This window comes from Puma concolor, chromosome A3, assembly GCF_028749965.1.
Source record: "Puma concolor isolate L17-30 chromosome A3, mPumCon1.1.hap2, whole genome shotgun sequence".
NCBI classification, from domain to species: domain Eukaryota; kingdom Metazoa; phylum Chordata; class Mammalia; order Carnivora; family Felidae; genus Puma; species Puma concolor.
Window position 1 is genome coordinate 60,496,229 of NC_141669.1, and position 19,162 is coordinate 60,515,390.

General features: G+C 40.4%; 1 protein-coding gene across 10 annotated transcripts in view; it reads right to left on the reverse strand.

Annotated features, from left to right (window-relative positions):
- Window positions 1–19,162, reverse strand: part of EHBP1 (EH domain binding protein 1) — a 375,689-nt gene that overhangs the window by 331,902 nt on the left and 24,625 nt on the right. For 4 of the 10 annotated variants that reach the window (XM_086701016.1, XM_086701015.1, XM_086701012.1 and 1 more), the window contains exons 1-2: window positions 13,103–13,251; window positions 11,869–12,269 (exon numbers count right to left, since the gene is read on the reverse strand). In XM_086701016.1, coding sequence (XP_086557142.1) covers window positions 11,869–11,972 — 104 coding nt within the window. In that variant the 5' untranslated portion in view covers window positions 11,973–12,269; window positions 13,103–13,251. Of the gene's footprint in view, window positions 1–11,868; window positions 12,270–13,102; window positions 13,253–13,422; window positions 13,495–19,162 lie in introns of those variants that run through there. The other 6 variants (XM_086701008.1, XM_086701007.1, XM_086701009.1 and 3 more) reach the window with 3 other exon arrangements.

Here is a 19,162-nt window from a genome sequence, read left to right on the forward strand (position 1 = left end):
AATGGAACAAATGTATTGAAGAAAATCTTTAGGTACTTATTAGCAAACCTGCCTGAAAATATCACTATAATAGCAACAAATAAGACAAACATAAACTAACATCCTGCTGTAATTCTATAGCCCCCATTTCACAAACTCAGTTCTACTCCTTTTATAAAATATGCAAAAGTCCTGATGCAGAATATGAACATCCCTACTGAGCATTCAGTTCAAAAAGCTTGTGCAATTTTTCCTTCAGTACACTGGCCTATTTTTATATCATGCAGGGAACTACTTCAGTAGCTCTTTTGTTGAAATTTTCCACAAAATTAGAACAAACACATTTGAAACATCAACAGCACATTTCTAGAAATGCCTAGTTTTAAGTTCTCTGAGCATCTAATTGCAAAACTAATGTGAAACTAAACTTAAATCGTCAGAGTAAAATTTCAAATAACCTCTCAAAATTTCATTTTAAAAATCAACCTTTGGAATGCCTGGGTGGCTCAGTCAGTTGAATGTCCGACTTCAGCTCAGGTCATGATCTCACGGTTTGTGGGTTTGAGCCCCACACTGGGCTCTGTGCTGACCTGACCACTCAGAGCCTGGAGCCTGCTTCGGATTCTGTGTCTCCCTCTCTCTCTGCCCCTCCCCCACTTGTGCTCTGTGTCTCTCTCTCTCTCAAAAATAAATAAAATGTTAAAAAAAAAATTTTTTTTAATCAACCTTTATTTTATTTTTTTTTTTTAATTTTTTTTTCAACGTTTATTTATTTTTGGGATAGAGAGAGACAGAGCATGAACGGGCGAGGGGCAGAGAGAGAGGGAGACACAGAATCGGAAACAGGATCCAGGCTCTGAGCCATCAGCCCAGAGCCCGACGCGGGGCTCGAACTCACAGAACGCGAGATCGTGACCTGGCTGAAGTCGGACGCTTAACCGACTGCGCCACCCAGGCGCCCCTTTAATCAACCTTTAAAATACATAAACCAAAGGGTGGCTAGGTGGCTCAGTCAGTTAAGTGTCCAACTCTTGATTTCGACGCAGGTCACAATCTCATGGTTTATGGGTTTGAACCCCGCATCAGGCTCTACACTGACATTGTGGAGCCTGCTTGGGATTCTTCATCTCCCTCTCTCTCTGCCCCTCCCTCACTCATGCTGTCTCTCAAAAATAAATACATAAACTTCAAAACAAATACACAAGCCAAAACTTGATACCAAATTAAGGTAAGGGAATTTCATATTACTGAGAGATACAGTGTTCTAAATGGGATCATTAAAAAAATCATGACAGGGAAAAAAAAATTCTTTAAGAAAACTTATCATAAAGAAATATATCCTAAATATCATAAATAGTCACCATAGGACACACAAATGCTGGCAAATTAATTCTACTTTAGATGAATTTAATTAGTTTCCTTAGCCATATTATTTAGTTGAAATGATTATTAGAAAGTAAATAAAGTTATAAGAATGTGAACTGATTTGGGGGCACCTGGATGGCTCAGTCAGTTAAGCATCTGACTCTTGATTTCAGCTCAGGTCATGATCTCACAGTTCCATGAGTTCGAGCCCCACAGTGGGCTCTGTGTTGACAGCACAGACCTTGCCTGGGATTCTGTCTCTCCACCTCTCTGTCCCTTTCCTGCTGTCTCGCGCTCTCTCTCTCTCTCTCTCTCAAAAATGAATAAACATTAAAAACAAAACAACAACAAAAAAAACCCCACATGAACTGATTTTGCTCCAGAGGCAAAGATAATGTAGTTCTTTTCCCCAAAAGCCAAAGTATTGCCAAAACTTAGTTAATTTTAGCACAGCACTTCTAGCATGCTCCCTGGTTTACTCCCACCCCTCGTGTCACTCCAAACTTCTGTGCTAGTTCGTCTTTCTCTAACACTCTTAAGTGTTCAGGTTATAGTTTCAGTCTTCTTGCTTACTCTATCCTTTTGTCTAGATAGTTCTCTTCATCACTTATTGCTTAAATAATCAGATAATGACAATAATAACAATTGGTAACATTGAATGAGTGCGTACTATATGTCAGGCACTATTCTAACCACCTTTACAAGTATTATTTCACTTAATTGTCAAAACAACTTTATTAGTTTCATCACCATTTTACAGATGAAGTACTAAGAGGTTAAGTAATTTGTCCAAGATCACACAAAATATATTTTTGTACATACACAGATATAAATGTTCCTTAAAGCTATTGTAAAGTTTCTTTCTATAGCTGGAAGGCAGGCACTGTGGGCTCGCCTCCATTCTTATGCAGTTAGACTACATTAAGTTGAACTGATAGTTTGCAGGTTGGGCACAGAGAAAACAGAAAGGTACCAGACTCTAGATTCCACAAACAGTAGCGGCAAGTAACTCCAATGATTTAGAGCAGAGGACAGTAAACTTATTCTTAAAAGGCCAGAGCAAATATTTTCAACGTTTATTTATTTTTTGGGACAGAGAGAGACAGAGCATGAACGGGGGAGGGGCAGAGAGAGAGGGAGACACAGAATCGGAAACAGGCTCCAGGCTCTGAGCCATCAGCCCAGAGCCCGACGCGGGGCTCGAACTCACGGACCGCGAGATCGTGACCTGGCTGAAGTCGGACGCTTAACCGACTGCGCCACCCAGGCGCCCCGGCCAGAGCAAATATTTTAAACTCTGCACCCACCCAGTCTGTGTAGCAACTATTCAACTCTGCCATTTTAGTGTCACAGCAGCTATGGACAAATGGGCATGGCCATATTCCAATAAAACTTTATTTACAAAAGAAACAGCCTGGACCAGGCCAAAGTGTGCCAACAATCTAGAGGCTATTGAATCTGGTGTGGAGGCAACTGTGATATAAGCACTACAATATCAAATTATGGCATAAAGTATCCTCACTATTTTCCTTAAGTAACCTACATTTGAACTTTTGTACAGCTGAATTTCACATGTAATAAATATTTAAAATCTGGATAAAATACAACATGTATCAATTCCAGTTTAAAAAAAAAAAAAACAGTCCACAAACACTAACATAAAACTGCTAACAAAGTAACATATCAATTTGTTATCTACTAAAGTTAAATCTACCTTTGACAATTTATCACATGCAAAAGAAGACTGGGCTATTTCCTTTCAAGGAATAAGGGGTTCAAGATCCACATAACTTGTAACACGAAGTTCTGCAAAGTAAAACTTTCTGCCTTACCTCTCCCCTCATTAAAATTTTAGCACCTGTCTTAACCATTTCTCCTGCAATTAGTCTTGGCAATTTCAAGAGCCAGAGAGGCCATTTGTCCCACACTTTAGCCTATAAATTCCTTAACTAACCTCTTCACTCCCAAAAATCTTTTCCTCCATTCCACTTCAATCACCAACTGCCACTGTCACACCCTAACAGCTATAATCTTATAGTACAAAAGATGACCCATTCAAATATAGAAGAAATTCCACTTAATTTATTTTTTAAAAAAGAAAATTAAGGTATACTCATATTTAATGTATATGGAATATTAATTAAAAACATATTGAGGGGGCACCAAGGTGGCTCAGTAGGTTGAGTGTCTGACTTCAGTTCAAGTCATGATCTCATTGTTTGTGAGTTTCAGCCCTGCATTGGGCTCTCTGTTGTCAGTGTGGAGCCCACTTCAGATCCTCTGTTCCCCTCTCTCTCTGCCCCTCCCCCATTTGTGCTCACTCTCTCTCTCAAAAATAAATAAAACATTAAAAAAACATATTGAGGATGTATGCTTATTTATATATTTTTTAGATTTTATTTATCTCTACACTCAATGTGCGGCTCAAACTTACAACCCCAGGGTCAAGATTAGCATGCTCTACCAACTGAGCCAGCCAGGCACCCATGTGCTTATTTTTTTAAACTGATAAGCAAACGTGATCCAGAGGAGACTACAACCTTTATCTCATCATTACCTTTATTTTTTTTTTTAATTTTTTTTTCAACGTTTATTTATTTTTGAGACCGAGAGAGACAGAGCATGAACGGGGGAAGGGCAGAGAGAGAGGGAGACACAGAATCGGAAACAGTCTCCAGGCTCTGAGCCATCAGCCCAGAGCCTGACGCGGGGCTCGAACTCCCGGACCGCGAGATCGTGACCTGGCTGAAGTCGGACGCTCAACCGACTGCGCCACCCAGGCGCCCCTCATCATTACCTTTAACCAATTCCTCCACAATCAAACATCTCACTATTTTCCAGTTCTTTTACTCTGGTAACTCAACCCCAACAACTATTCAACCTCCTGAACATATCAAAAGCATTACCCTCTTCACTTTTTCATTGACCATCCCACCGTTCATGTCCTTATTTTCCTCCTTTTCCATCTCATACTCCATGGTGCATCACTATAAGCATTCCTGTGCATTCGCTCTCAATTTCCTCACCCTTTTTTCTCTCAGTTATGCATTCATGACAAAACCCAACCCTGATTAAATCCAACTCTGCCTATTCTATGCCTGAACCCAAATAAGGAACATAGCTCAATTAAAATATGCAAACTTGCTGGTTGTATTCATTTTAAATTTAAGACCACAAAGTTAAGAAGGTCCCAGCACCACGCAGCAATCTTTCTACATTTCCCTAGTCAATTCTTGTTTTGACAATACCTCCTCTCTCCTTAATCCTTCAACACCTGTCACTTCCCTCTCAGCTGATGACCCCTAATATTACTTCCCTGAGAAAAGAGAAGCCAACAGAAGAGAATGTCCACACCCTCCTGCACCAAATCTACCAATCTACCTGCTTCTCTACCCGTGTCATCTGCCTTCTCTCCTTATAACAATGAATTGTTCCTGCTTCTACTCAAGTTCAACCTTTCCACTTGGGTACTGGATCCTGTTCCTGTTCTCATATTCAAGGACTTTTCTCCTGAAGTTACCTCCTCTCCCAGCACACCATCAGTTTTTCCTTCTTTACCAACCATTTCCATCAAGCATTCCAATATGCTGCAAATCTTCCACGTGAAACATAAACCTTGACTCCTTGTCTCTCTCCAGCTATTCCTTAGTTCTCTGATTTGTAGCAAAATTCTCTATGAAAATTATCTACATTGATCATATTTACCTCCTTTCTCCTACCCCAATCTAATCATGCTTTTATCCCTACCTGTCCACTGAAACTATTTCTCAAAGTCACCAGCTCTCTCCACCTTGCCAAAGCCACTGTCATCTTGCTCAACCTCTCAACAGTATTTGACACAGTTAAACGCTACCTTCCTGATACATTTTGCACTTGGTTCCTCAGAGAATAGTCTCCTAATTTTCCTCCTAACTTACTAATGCTTGTTTTTCAGTCTCCTTTGCTGGCTCTTCCTCTTCTTACCTACCTCTATATGTTGAAGTGTCCCAAGGCTCAGTCCTCCATCGTCGTAATCTATATTAACACCACAGGAAATTTCCTATAGCCCCATTGTTATAAATTCTATCTATTTACTAAGAGACTCCAACCTCTTCTCTCTCCTAATCTCAAGATTCTTGTAATTAACTGCTTAATTAAATCTCCACCTGGATGTCCCATACTTTAAGAAAAGCAAAGCCAATTCTTGATTTCCCCTTCATGCCAAACCTTTTCCTCTCCAGGTGTTCCCATCCCTATAATTAACATTACATTCATCTGGTTGTTCAACCAAAAGTCTACAGTCCTTATTGATCCATCTCTGACTTTACATCACATCTAATCCATCATTAAGTCCTGTCAACAATTCCTTCAAAAAATTTATTTCCAGTTACATGGGTGTATACATTTATCAAAACTTACTGAACTATACACTTAAAAGTGATGCATTTTGGGGCGCCTGGGTGGCGCAGTCGGTTAAGCGTCCGACTTCAGCCAGGTCACGATCTCGCGGTCCGTGAGTTCGAGCCCCGCGTCAGGCTCTGGGCTGATGGCTCAGAGCCTGGAGCCTGTTTCCGATTCTGAGTCTCCCTCTCTCTCTGCCCCTCTCCCGTTCATGCTCTGTCTCTCTCTGTCCCAAAAATAAATAAACGTTGAAAAAAAAAAAAACTTTAAAAAAAAAAAAAAGTGATGCATTTTATTGTATGCAAAAGTGTAAGGTATACCTCAGTAAAATGTGGTGTAAATGTATGTTTGTTACCTGCATATATGTGCCCATTTCTCACCACCTCCATCACTACCTCCTTGCTACTTGGACTACTGCAACAGCCTCCTAATTAGTATCCCTGCTTTCATTTTTACTCATGACAATTCGTATTCCACAAGGCATCCAGAATAATCTTGTTTTTTAAAATTTTTAATGATTATTTGTTTTTGAGAGAGAGAGAGAGAGAGAGAAAGCAGGGGGAGACAGAGAGAGATGGAGACACAGAATCTGAAGCAGGCTCCAGGCTCTGAGTTGACAGCAGACAGCCCAAAACAGGGCTCAAACTCATCACCTGAGCCAAAGTCAGATGCTCAACCAACTGAGCCACCCAGACACCCCCAGAATAATCTTTTTAAAATGTTTATCACATTATATCGCTTCCCTGCCCAAACTTCTCCAATGGTTTCCTATACTTAAAATCCAAAAGCGCTCAAGGCCATACATTATCTAATGCCTACCTACCTCTCAGACGTCACCTCTTTATCATCCTTCCTTTGTTCTACTGTTTTCCAGACACAATGGTCTTCTATACACTCCTAAAACACACTAAAACAAACTTGTGTCCAATTATTTTTTCTTTTTTTTTTAAATGTACTTCAAAAGTAGGTTCTTTACACAAAAGCTGATGTACTTCTAACTCACTCCATTAAATGGTCAACAGAGAAATGCTTGCTGAAGCCATCCAAAGAAGTGGGTCTGAATGAGTATTTACTAATGTAATTTGGCCTTCATAAACTCAAGTCAATACTTAAAGTACATGCAACATTCCAATGTCCAACTGGAAAACTAAACTGGATCAGTTACAGAAAGCCTGGAACATCAGATTAGGAGTTTACATTTTATCTAATAGGCCAGCATCACAAACTTAAGCACTAGGAAGGACTGCTTTTTTTTAACTTTTCAAATCCTGAGATCACAAAGAGGTATAAAGCAACGAAGAAAATGAGAAGTTACTTTCAGGGATACATACATACATACATACATACATACTACACACACACACACACACACACACACACACACACACACACACACACAGAGTTTTTGTACCTCTAGAATTTTGAGCCATGTGATCATATTACCTATTTTTATTTTTTTTATTTTTTTTTTTTTTTATATATGAAATTTATTGTCAAATTGGTTTCCATACAACACCCAGTGCTCATCCCAAAATGTGCCCTCCTCAGTACCCATCACCCACCCTCTCCTCCCTCCCACCCCCCATCAACCCTTAGTTTGTTCTCAGTTCTCAACAGTCTCTTATGCTTTGGCTCTCTCCCACTCTAACCTCTTTTTTTTTTTTTTTTTTTTTTTTTTTTTGTTCCCCTCCCCCATGGGTTTCTCTTAAGTTTCTCAGGATCCACATAAGAGTGAAACCATATGGTATCTATCTTTCTCTGTATGGCTTATTTCACTTAGCATCACACTCTCCAGTTCCATCCACGTTGCTACAAAAGGCCATATTTCATTTTTTCTCATTGCCACGTAGTACTCCATTGTGTATATAAACCACAATTTCTTTATCCATTCATCAGTTGATTATATTACCTATTTTTAAAATAAATTATAATTAAATATATATTTAAAAACAGAAAAAAGGAATCTTTACATGACATGGAAAACCAGAAGCAAATGTATTTCTGCCTTTTTGGGAAAAGTTTATAGTAGTTTAAGTACTTTTTGAATGCCATAACTAAGAATTAAATAAAATAAAAACCTAGATAAAATATATTCATATATGTAGATGATACAGACACACACACAAAATACAATATATGCTCATACATAATGGTTCACATCATGTATTGGGGAGCTCCTACCACAACTGAGTTCTGTAACCTAAATTATCATAACCACAACTTGCCAACTTTCAAGTAGTTTCCTTAAATACCTGAATAACTGCTGAGAGCTCATACAGTGAAGACTTTCCTCAGAATCTAAAAGCCTACAAATGATGAAAGAACCAAATAAGAAATAAACTAAGAAAAAAGACAGCACAGTCTCTTTCCCTCAAACTCATCTCCAGTGGCCAGTCTCACAGCTTCATCAATTAAGTGAGATTAATAATTAAATGACTTGGGAAAAACAATAAAAGTAGGAGATATAAACCCTTAACATCTCCAAATTTGCTAGAGCCTCTACGTAGCAATCAAGGGGTGATGAGGAATAGGACCTCACAGTATAGTGCCCTTCTCTAAGATGAATAAAAGTCATTCAGGTTTTTGTTCTTGACCTAAGTTCTAGAACCACTACACCATGAAAGAATCAGGAAGTGGACTCACACCCCACCAGCCAGAGCAAAGGTGAAATATTGTAAGACAAGAGAGAAAAGAACTTTGAGAAAGCAGAAGCCCCAAATCCTCTAATCTATAGAACCCATCCTTTGATCAAAGGTAAAGTACTGTGAGTTTGCTCATGGCCTAGATCTAAAAAAAGATCCTTAAACTCTTACCTTCATCCTGTTATCTGGCATGTCCAGGCTCATACCGTATGGCCATGACAACAGAACAGGGGAAACATTCTCCTTGCCTTAATCACAGAAATAACACATTCTCCCTTGAAAAACATATCCTGATTCCCATGACCCCCTAATCTCAAGTTTCATCTTTATTCCTTGAGTTTCAAATTCATGCAGAAGTCAGTGTATTTTTAATATACTTTATCCTGGAGTCATGAGGACACTTGGTAAGGTTGAAAACATTATTTTAAAATACTGGCTCTTGGGGTGCCTAGGTGGCTCAGTTGGTTAAGTGTCCTAGGGTCATGGGATTGAGCCATGCGTCTGGCTCCACACTGAGCGTGGAGCCTGCTTATGATTCTCTCCCCCCACCCTCTAAAAGAAAATACTGCTTCTTAAACTTTAACATGCATACCGTGTGACTCAGTAGGTCTAGGGCAAGGTCTGAAAGTCAGCAGGTCTAACAGGTGGTCCCAGGTGTTGCAAATGCTCCTACTTCTCAGAAAACATTTTAAATAAGAAGGTTCTAAAAGGCAATAGAACCTATATACATAGGTTACCTCCAAAGACGCAATCCCAATGGAATGCTATCTGTTCTTTTCATAGTTTATTCCTTCTTCCCTATACCAGATCTATTTTCTTATCTTCTCAACACTTGTTTACCTTCCATGTGACTACTATAAAATTGAAAAGTCTAGAACATCCAAATATTTCTAGTGTTAAAGCCATTTCCTATCATAAAGACCTAATTTAATAGGTATACCATAATGGCCATCCCTAAAAATGATCAAGCCATCTATTCATCTGTAATCAAGTTAAATTTTCATTCGTTCACATTGAGACACATTAACAATAACTTACACACTTCTCAAGGGAAAAAAAATTAGCAATGCTGCAAACTATAGGGAAGAAACTGATTTTGTTTTTTGTGGACGTTTTAATGTTTATTTTGAGAGAAAGAGAGTGCATGCAGGGGAGAAGCAGAGAAAGAGATGGGAGAGAATCCCAAGCAGGCTGCACACTGCCAGTGCAGAGCCCCACATGAGGCTTTATCTCATGAACCATGAGATCATGACCTGAGTCAAGATCAAGAATCAGATGCTTAACCGACTGAGCCACCCAGGCACCCCAAGAAACTGATTTTGTAACTAAAGAATCACCTGATGTGTTCTACATCCCTTAAGAAAAGACTCAAATTTAACCATCATAAAGGTGATACTCCCAGTATACTGCCCAGTTAAAAAATTCAATGAGGATCTTCCTCATTCCCTAGTTTGGTTACCAGTACCCAGTCTTCCAAACCAGAAACTTGAGTGTCAATCTAGGCCTTTCCCTCTCCTTCATCCCCATCTGTTCCAGACTCCTGACTGAAATGACCATCAAGTCCTATCTATCTGGTGTCCTAAGTGTTCCTCCAGTCTATTCTATTTCCTTTGCACTGCCCTAGTCTTAGCCTTTTTCCTCACCTTACCTACTGCAACAGCTACCCTGACATTGCTGCCTCCAGTTACCCTTTCCACTATGATACCTGCTCCACACTATTATCCAAGTGATTTTTCCAAAATGCAAACCTAATGTATCTTCCGCTCAAAACTTTTTACTATGCCCCCCACCCATCACCCACAGAATAAAGTCCAAGCCACATATAATGGTCCAAGCACTTAACTTTCCATGATTGGAATCCTGCCTGCCTTTCAAGCATCATATCCCACTGCACTCCCCCTATCCTGCACTTTAAGCCCCATTATTATCAAAATACACTGCTTGAATTTCCAGCACATCCCATGCTATTCAATTCCTCCAAGCTTTTGCATAGGCTGTTGCTTCAGGCTAGAATATCCTTCATTTCTTCTCCCTTGGCTTTCTGGCCAACTACTATGAATCTTTCAAAACCCAGTTCAGATCCCAGGAAGCCATCCCGAGACCATACCCTCTTCTCTTAAAGAATTATTTCCTCCACTGCCAACTTTGTTAAGTAATAATAGAATTTACTGGGCATTTACTATGTGCCTGACACTGTTCCAAGCAGTTTACAGGTATTAACTCATTTAATCTTCACAATAATCTCTCCTATGAAACGGTACCATTATTTCTTTTGCAGATATGGAAACTAAATCACAGAGAAATAAATAACCTGTCCCCAAGCATACCAACTGTTAAATGATGGAGACAGATGAAAATCCCTACATCATACATATTTGTATTACTATTCCTATCAGAGTGAAGTTATTTACACGACTGTCATCACCATGGACTGTGAGCTCCTTGAGGGTAGGGATTATGTCATATTCAACTCTCAAGCCACAGTGCCTAGTGTAAAGTAGGTAATTAGTGCATGCATTTCTTGAATTGCATATAAAATAACATTTCTTACAAGTTCAAGAAAAAAACATTCGGAAACTAGTTTCCAAATATTCAAATATGCTATAAGAGTTCTAGAATAGAGCAAGTTATTTCTTTCATGGAATAAAAAGGATGTCAAAACGAAAGGTAATGCAGACGTGAGATTACAGTCCTTGTGGACAATGAAATAGACTTATGTAGCAATAATACTACATAAACACTGAAATAAATCAAAACCCAAAGGACCATTTGCTTCAGATTAACTCTTTTTCACTTACTAAATAAGAATTCTTGCTTACCATTCAAAGCAGTGAAAAGAAAGCCCTAAATTTACTTTGCTCAAGTAGAAAGAAGCAAATCATAGGCCAGCACTACTAATTGCTTCCTTAAGTCTGGCCAAGAAATGTATCCCATTAGGCAATTAAAATAAAATACAGTTGCCTGACTAAGCATATAACAAAAGAATTTCTAAGGTTGTATGGGCTAGCATTACATTATTCAAATAATGAAAAATTATTTATTTTAAGCCAAGAAAAATGAAAAATCAAGAACAAAATAAAATCGATCATCACCACCCCAAAGGAATATAGATTTCCATATTAAAACACGTACAGGTTACAATATAACATATGCATGTTTACAATATTCAATAGTCATTCTTTAAACCTCCTTCAAATTATAAAAAAATCAAAGTTTTGCTAACACTAATGATGAAAGACCTCAAGACCAAATCAACTGTGCTTAGTAAGCTCTCACAGTTAGTCCTCTGAGCCATACTAAAGTGCAATAATTAAAACCCATAGGGATGGTACCAGCAGCAACAGTGCATACCACAATACTTGTTAGAGTAATCTGTACCCTGCACAGCTTGTACACACTCGTGCACTACAGAAAGGTAAATCTGCTGTCAGAAGAAGCAGAGTTTAGGCCACACGGAGTTTAGGCCACAACACAGGAAACTCTACCCCCAGACATGTCTTACCATTTCTTGGTACACTCAACCATCAACTCCTGGTAGGAGGCCACAAACTGGAACTTGGATGCATGTTTTCCCACACGCTGCAGTCTCTTCCAAACTGAAGCCATGATGAGCAGTCACTTGAGCAGTTCTGGGTTAGCAACACAGCAGCTTTAACAAAGCAGAGGGCCCAAAGGAAAGGAGCTTTGCATGTATGTCTGTACTTTAAAAAAAACTCAACTACGACTTGAAATGATGTTTGGGGTCCATAAGTCTTCTCCCTGTTTCACAGGGTAAATCCCATCTTAGATGAATGGCCCAGTCAAGAACAGTATGATACACATGACAGGATGAATGAGAGGAGGTTCCCTCATGAAGACATCACCATTCCACCTCAGGGGCTATATTATGTGTATTCTGGAGGACTGAAAAGCAAAACAAAGAGAAATATATGAGAGAAGCTTGAGGAGTGACTAACCACCCAGGTTAGATAACACTGCAACAGACAACCTCAGTTCTCCGCATGTTTTTCAAACAATGAAACAAAACACCAACCTCAAAAGCCAGTTACATCAAGGATGCAAGACGTCAAGGAAGAAATTACAATTCACACCGAAGACGTAGAGCAACACATCAGGTAATTAGCATCAACAACAATCGAGAAACGCAAGTCGGGGCCCTGCCTCCCCCTCCTAGCATCACAGAAGGGCGAGCAGAGCGGGAAAGTCTAGGGATGCTGTTTAATGTCCACCGGCAGTCAGAGGGAGGAGTGGAACATTTTTAAATAAACTTTGTTTTTCAGCCGATAATTAATAGCCTCCAGTCTTTGAATATGTGCTTGGAACAAATTAAGGAGCAAGGAGGAATGCTGTTGTTCAGTCAAAGGAGGGAAATGGATGGGAAAAGAGGAGTGGAGGGAAATCTCAAGGCAGAGGGAGGGCAACGTCCGGGCTCCAGGCCACTTGGGCTCTCCACCTTTGCTGCCAACCGGAGGGAAATGGAAACTCCTGCCTGGGCGTGAAGCAATGACCAGCGGGGCAAGTGCACAGTATGGGGTGCGGTGCCTCCCTCCCCCATCCGAAGGGAACAGTCCTCTAGAGCCTCCTCTTCTCACGCACAGAGCCCAGACCCCTGCCCCACAGCGGTGGCAGGCGGTAGCTCGCCCACGGTCCCTGTCACCCAGGCGATGCCTGAAGACCCCAGCCCGGTCCCCGAGCCCCGTCCCCGCCGAACGTCCACTCCCGCCCCCTCCTCACACCTCTAATCCCGCTGTCTGGCTGAGTCTGGCCCCGTTCCCTCCTCAGCGCCGCTCCTCCGTCGCCGCCGCAGCAGCAGCCGCCGCCGCCGCCACCGAGTCCTCCATCCCCGCCGGAGCCACATGGAACAGCCGAGCCAGCCGCGGCGCTCGCGGGAGCCGGGGTCTGCAGCCCCTCAGGCGGACGGCGCGCCTCACGCCCGCCCCCTCCCGGACGCAGTCGCCCCGCGACAGTCCCCCACCCTACAAAACCCTGCCAGAGCCGCTGCTCAGTGCCCAGCAACCCCTCCCCCGCCTTCCTCCTCCGCCACCATCATCATTACCTCCCCCGCCGCACCTCTCACACTAACCCTACCCACGGCGGCTCAACCTCAGTCCGCCCTGCCGCCATTGGCCGGGCACCACGCGTGCCCCGCCCATCTCGGTGGGCGGGCCTTTGAGCGGCGGGGGCACTTCATTGGCCAATCTGGGTGCCCATAACAGGAGCTCCACCCCCCAGCTTTGGAGGTGTTTTTCCCCCCAGCCGGAACGCGGCGCACAGTCCACCCTTTTTTAAAAAAAAAATTGGAATCCACCAGGGACGATCCCGCCCACTCCTCTGATTGGCTTGGAGAAAGAAACGATAGGCGGGAGGAGTAAGGAGTGTTTATAGTGACCTGGAAGATGGTTGATTAAACTGGATGTCCCTCAAAGGTGCGCTGGGTGCCGGGCGGGGTTTCTGGCTCGACTCAGTGAAAGTAGAGCCCGGTCTGGCTTCGCTGTAGCTGGGGGCAGTACGGCTGCTGTGGTTTTCTCTCTGGTACTCTCCTGTCCCCACCCTAGGAGCTGGGTGCGCCTTCTCCGCCACTAGCAACTAGGCTGTTTGCGCACACGGCCTTGGTTTCACCCGATTCCTCCTGGGGGTTTTCCTCTGACAAACTGGAGTAATGACCCTGCCAACGCACGCCTAACATTCAGTGTACTGTTCCTCAACGGGATTGAATAAACTGAGCTGGAAACAATATTTACACTGCAATTTCTTCTTGTTCTGATTCTTCAACATTTCTTTGGATCTTGGTTTCTTTTTTCTTCTCTTCTTCCTCCTCCTCCCCTTCTTCTTCTTCTTCCTTCTCCTTCTTCTCCTTCTCCTTCTCCTCCTCCTCCTCCTCCTTCTCCTCCTTTCCCCCCTGTGGTCTTTTTCCCTTGTAAATGACTCGGGAGTGGCTGGCATATAAAAAGGGTGGTTATAGGCAAAGAAGAGGATGAAATAACCCAAGCAGAGTGTGAGGGCAGGGACACTTAACCTTGTTAAAAAGAGCCAAGGACCTTTCTGAGAATTTGATGAAAGCTACAGACACTCTCCCAAGGAGGAAAATATATCCTATCATAAAACACAAAAATTTGCTTTCAATTTTGGGTAGTTCATAGACCCCTGGAGTAGAGAAAGAGGGCAAAGAATGATATTGGAGGAAAGGGGATCCCAACATTTAAGGAATAAGCAGAGTAAAGTGGAAAAGAGACTGAGGAGGAATGGTCAGAGAAGTAGGAGAAGTAGGAGTACCCTGTAAGCAATCACCATATAGTATGAAAAAAGAAAGGGTAACTAACATGAAAAGAAAATAAACAAGTTGGGTCCCCGAAACAATTAAGAGCCATCGTTAATCTTACTAAGGACGGAGAGCAGAGTGCTTGGACAAAATACCTTAAAAGGTATCAGGATCTAGGGACGGACTCTTTGAAGGACAGGACAGGAGGGCAATGGTGAGAGTTGATCACATCTATATACAAAAGCAGAGCAAGAAAAAGGAGAGAGGGACTGAAGAATCAGGAGAGATGGGGAGACAGGTCTTGAATCCAGTATCTAATTATATTTCCTTTTTCAATAAAGAAATTAATCTAATAACACCACAAGAACACAATGTGCACTTTACAGAAAAGAACATAGATATCATGTATTTTGCTACAGTCTTAACTTTAAAATATTAAGATAACCATAATATTTATATTGATTCTTATTTTCTGTACATCTTAGAGTCCTCATGTGTCCTTCCTGAGTGGTTTACTAAGTCACTACAACCTACAGCCATTATGATCTCATATAGTGATATATTCTGCATCATTAACAGACTTTAAGTGTATGGGTTTTTTTTTATGACTAATTTATAGAAATGGTCATAAACTATTTTAATCTAAGTTGCCCTTCAGGAACAACCCACATGATGATCAGGAGGGTTTTGCATCCCATTTATTATTGTTCTTCAGAACTTTCCAAACTTTCTTATGTGATCAACCTGGTTTCATTTAGTACTCTTTCCCATCTTCGGGGGGGGGGGGGGGGGGGAAGGAGAGAGATTTTATTGTAGAGAAATTATCTTAAAAGCAATCTATTTTAAATACATGTCTTTTCTTGAGGAAGAAGAAGAAGAAGAAAAAAAAAAAAAAAAAGAACCAAGAAGGAGAAGGAGTATATAGGGCCCCTAAAGAAACTTTCTCAAGAGACTAAGAAAGAATTTCTTACAGGACAAATTTTATTTTTGGAGAAGTATTTTTCCTGGATGTAAACTCTTCTTTTTCATTCTAGTTGCACAGATTGCTAAGAAGAGATCAAGGTTCAAAATGAAGAAATTAAGAGCAGACCTTGACATTGTTCTGCTGCTGAGCTCAAGTTCAGAAGCTAGCTCCTAAAGTCTCCACCAAACAGCTTTTTCTCTCATAACTTTTTTTTTAATAACCTGTTTGCTAACCAAATTTATTGAAGAAACTTTCTTATAGAATATCTTAAGATTTTTTTTCATCTGCTTAGCTAAAACTTATTGAAACCAACTGAGTATTGATCATATTAAATACAATTAATAGTACATAAAAGATACAGTCCCTATTCTCAAGGAGTTTTTCATAAACAGGTGTTTAGCATGCAAGAAAATAACGCAAATTAACCTCTCTGAGTCTTGACTTCTTATTCTAGCAACCAAATAACCATGCCTGCCTTTCTGGGATGTTGAGAAGATGGAAGATACGTAAGTAAAGTACTTGATACATAGTAAAACAGTCACTAAATGGTAATTAATAATGTACACCATTGTGTTTGGTAGCGAACATAAACAGTCAAGAAAAAAACAACCAGTATTCAAGAATACTTGAGCAATACTTAGTTGCTGCCAAACATAGCTACCTCAGGACTAAAGAAATAGTGCATTTAACATTATTCCTTTCCCATTGTCTCAGTGATTACCAAGACCAGAAAACCAATAACTTATGTGGGCTCGAGATTTTATAATAATTACTATAAATTCACTTACCCTCAATTCTCATGACCACCTTTCATGCCATATATTAGTTGAGATCTTTTGACATGCTGGAAGTTACCTTTTTCTTAAAGCCCCCATTCTCCCTACCTACCGGTGTGCAAATCCTTCCGACCCCCTCCCGCCCTTCCACACAAGAACTACACCTCAAAGCCTTTTCTAATCCCCTACTTACTCCAGTCTTGATTTATCATTTCCTTCCATCTCAGACTTAAGCTGCATAATAGACCTGTGGATGTATGTTACTTTAACTGTCCTGTTCACTTGACCCAGGTGTTGACTGCAAAATTTTATAAATAGATTTTTACTTCACAAAATATTCAACATTTAAAATAATTTTGATTTTGCCTTTAAATTTCATCAAGATCACAGTGAAGACAGAATACAAAGAAATAAGTGGAAATCTCCAAAATTTCAATCTTCTTTGCCATGACACTTTTGAAATTATAGAAAGTATTTTCCTTGAAGCAGCTTTGCTAGTCACCGTTTCAGAAACCTCCAAAATGGAGATTTTAGTCCATGAAATGCAACCAAAGGCTTGAATTATTGTCATTCCTGATGATAAAATTTTTATCTTTAGGTTTTACAGTTTTTGCAGTAAAAATTGTCAGACATATTACTGCAGGATTTAACTACTAATAGAACTTATCTGTGCCTTAGTCATACTAATAAGATTTACTCCCAATAATAGCACTGCAGGTTTTTGCATTGTTTTCCAGTTACCATAGCAGTTATACTATATACAACATTCCTGCAATCTTTAACTGCTAATGAAATTATTTCTTTTAAATCCACAGTTAACAAATTTACTCCTGACAATCCTACAGCAGTTCTTATGTCCTAAAAATACTCATTGTGGCAGGCTAATACTTTAAAATATTAATTGATGGTTTCTGTAGTAGTTGTTTTTCCATGTACTTCTTTTTATCTTATGGCCTTTCTCCTCCTAGACTCTACCCTGATACACCCTCAGCATCACACCCACCCTCATTTAGGCTGGTCTTTGCTCATTGTTTCAGGAAAGGAATATAACAGAATGCAGAGAAACAGGGAACTTTCCCCTGGCTTTTGAGTTTCTAAATCATAGCCCTTTAGGGAGCAATGAAATGGATCCTACTAGATACCTACACTGTTCAGTATGATAACCTCTAGCCACAGGTGACTATTGAACACTTGAAATACGGCTAGTTCAAATTGAGATGTGCTGTAAATATAAAATATACACCAATATCAAAGACTTATCATGTAAAAAAAAGAGTGGAATATATCTTATTCATAGTTTTATATTGATTACCTGTTGAAATTATAATATTTTGGATATATTGGGTTAAATAAAAGACATTAAAAATTAATTTCACCTGTTACTTTACCATGTTAATATTGTTACAGGAAAAATTTAAATTATACATGTGGCTTGCATTATATTCCTATTGGATACTGTTGCTATAGACAATAGTGAAACTTCCTTTCATAGAGATGAGAAATGGATTTCCTGAACTGGAAGGGGAAGAATAATTGGGAGGAAAATATTGAGAAGCTAGATGCTGGTGGGTCCTTAGGACAGTAAGTCCTAGTTTCTTTTTTTTTTTTAATTTTTTTTTCAACGTTTTTTTTTTATTTATTTTTGGGACAGAGAGAGACAGAGCATGAACGGGGGAGGGGCAGAGAGAGAGGGAGACACAGAATCGGAAACAGGCTCCAGGCTCTGAGCCATCAGCCCAGAGCCTGACGCGGGGCTCGAACTCACGGACCGCGAGATCGTGACCTGGCTGAAGTCGGACGCTTAACGACTGCGCCACCCAGGCGCCCCCCAGTAAGTCCTAGTTTCACTCTACTCTGGCACAAGTTGTGGAGAGGTGCAGTTGAAATAGCAGGATCTATCTATGGAATCTGAGATCTGAGAGAGATAACTCAACATTCTTTTTCCTTGTTAGAGCCAAAGGGAGGTGGCAAGACCCCAGAGAGAAGAAAAAGCTGAACTATGTGTCTAGCCCAGCCCAGACTTTAGAGTACAGTTCAATAGAACTTTCTGTGATGAACAAAATGTTCATCGTGTCCAATATAGTAGCCTCTAGTCACTTGGGGTTATTAAGCACTTGAAATGTGGCTAGTGTAACTGAGAAACAGGAGTATTAATATTTAATCTTAATTAATTTTAATGTAAATAGTTGCATGTGACTGATAGCTACCATAATGGACAGTGAAGCCTTACATAGTACCATGAATGTTCTGAAAACCCAACACAATGATTTCCAGACACCAAAAAGGGTGCAGAGGGAACAGAAACCAACAGACCTAAAGGGGCCTTGTTGATAGACCAAGATTGACCCAGCAGCAATGTGTGGGAATGACTGCTATTGAGGAAGGATGCAGATTGGAAACCTTGGGAGAGCCAGCATGGTAGAGGAGGAGCAAGGATCAAATGCTCAACCCCCTTCCTCTAATACTATGTAAACCCCTTCAATTTAGATGCAGTCCCTGCCAAAGTGACTATGATTAAGTGTCTGCCACCCCTTGTGAAATCAGAGCTTGAAACAGAAATTGTGTTATAGAAAAATGAAATTATATTTCTTGAAAACCAGATTTTTTTTAGATTGAGATTTGTACCTGCTATAAAACCTCAAATAATAATTCTAACAAAATACTTTTAAATTAATATTTATTCTTTTAAAAACAGTCTTTCTTTCTTTATCATAGAACCCAAGTTCTTTGGTTGAAAGCTTAGAAAAGCTGCATCAGAAAACCATCTTTCAGGGGCACCTGGGTAGCTCGGTTGAGC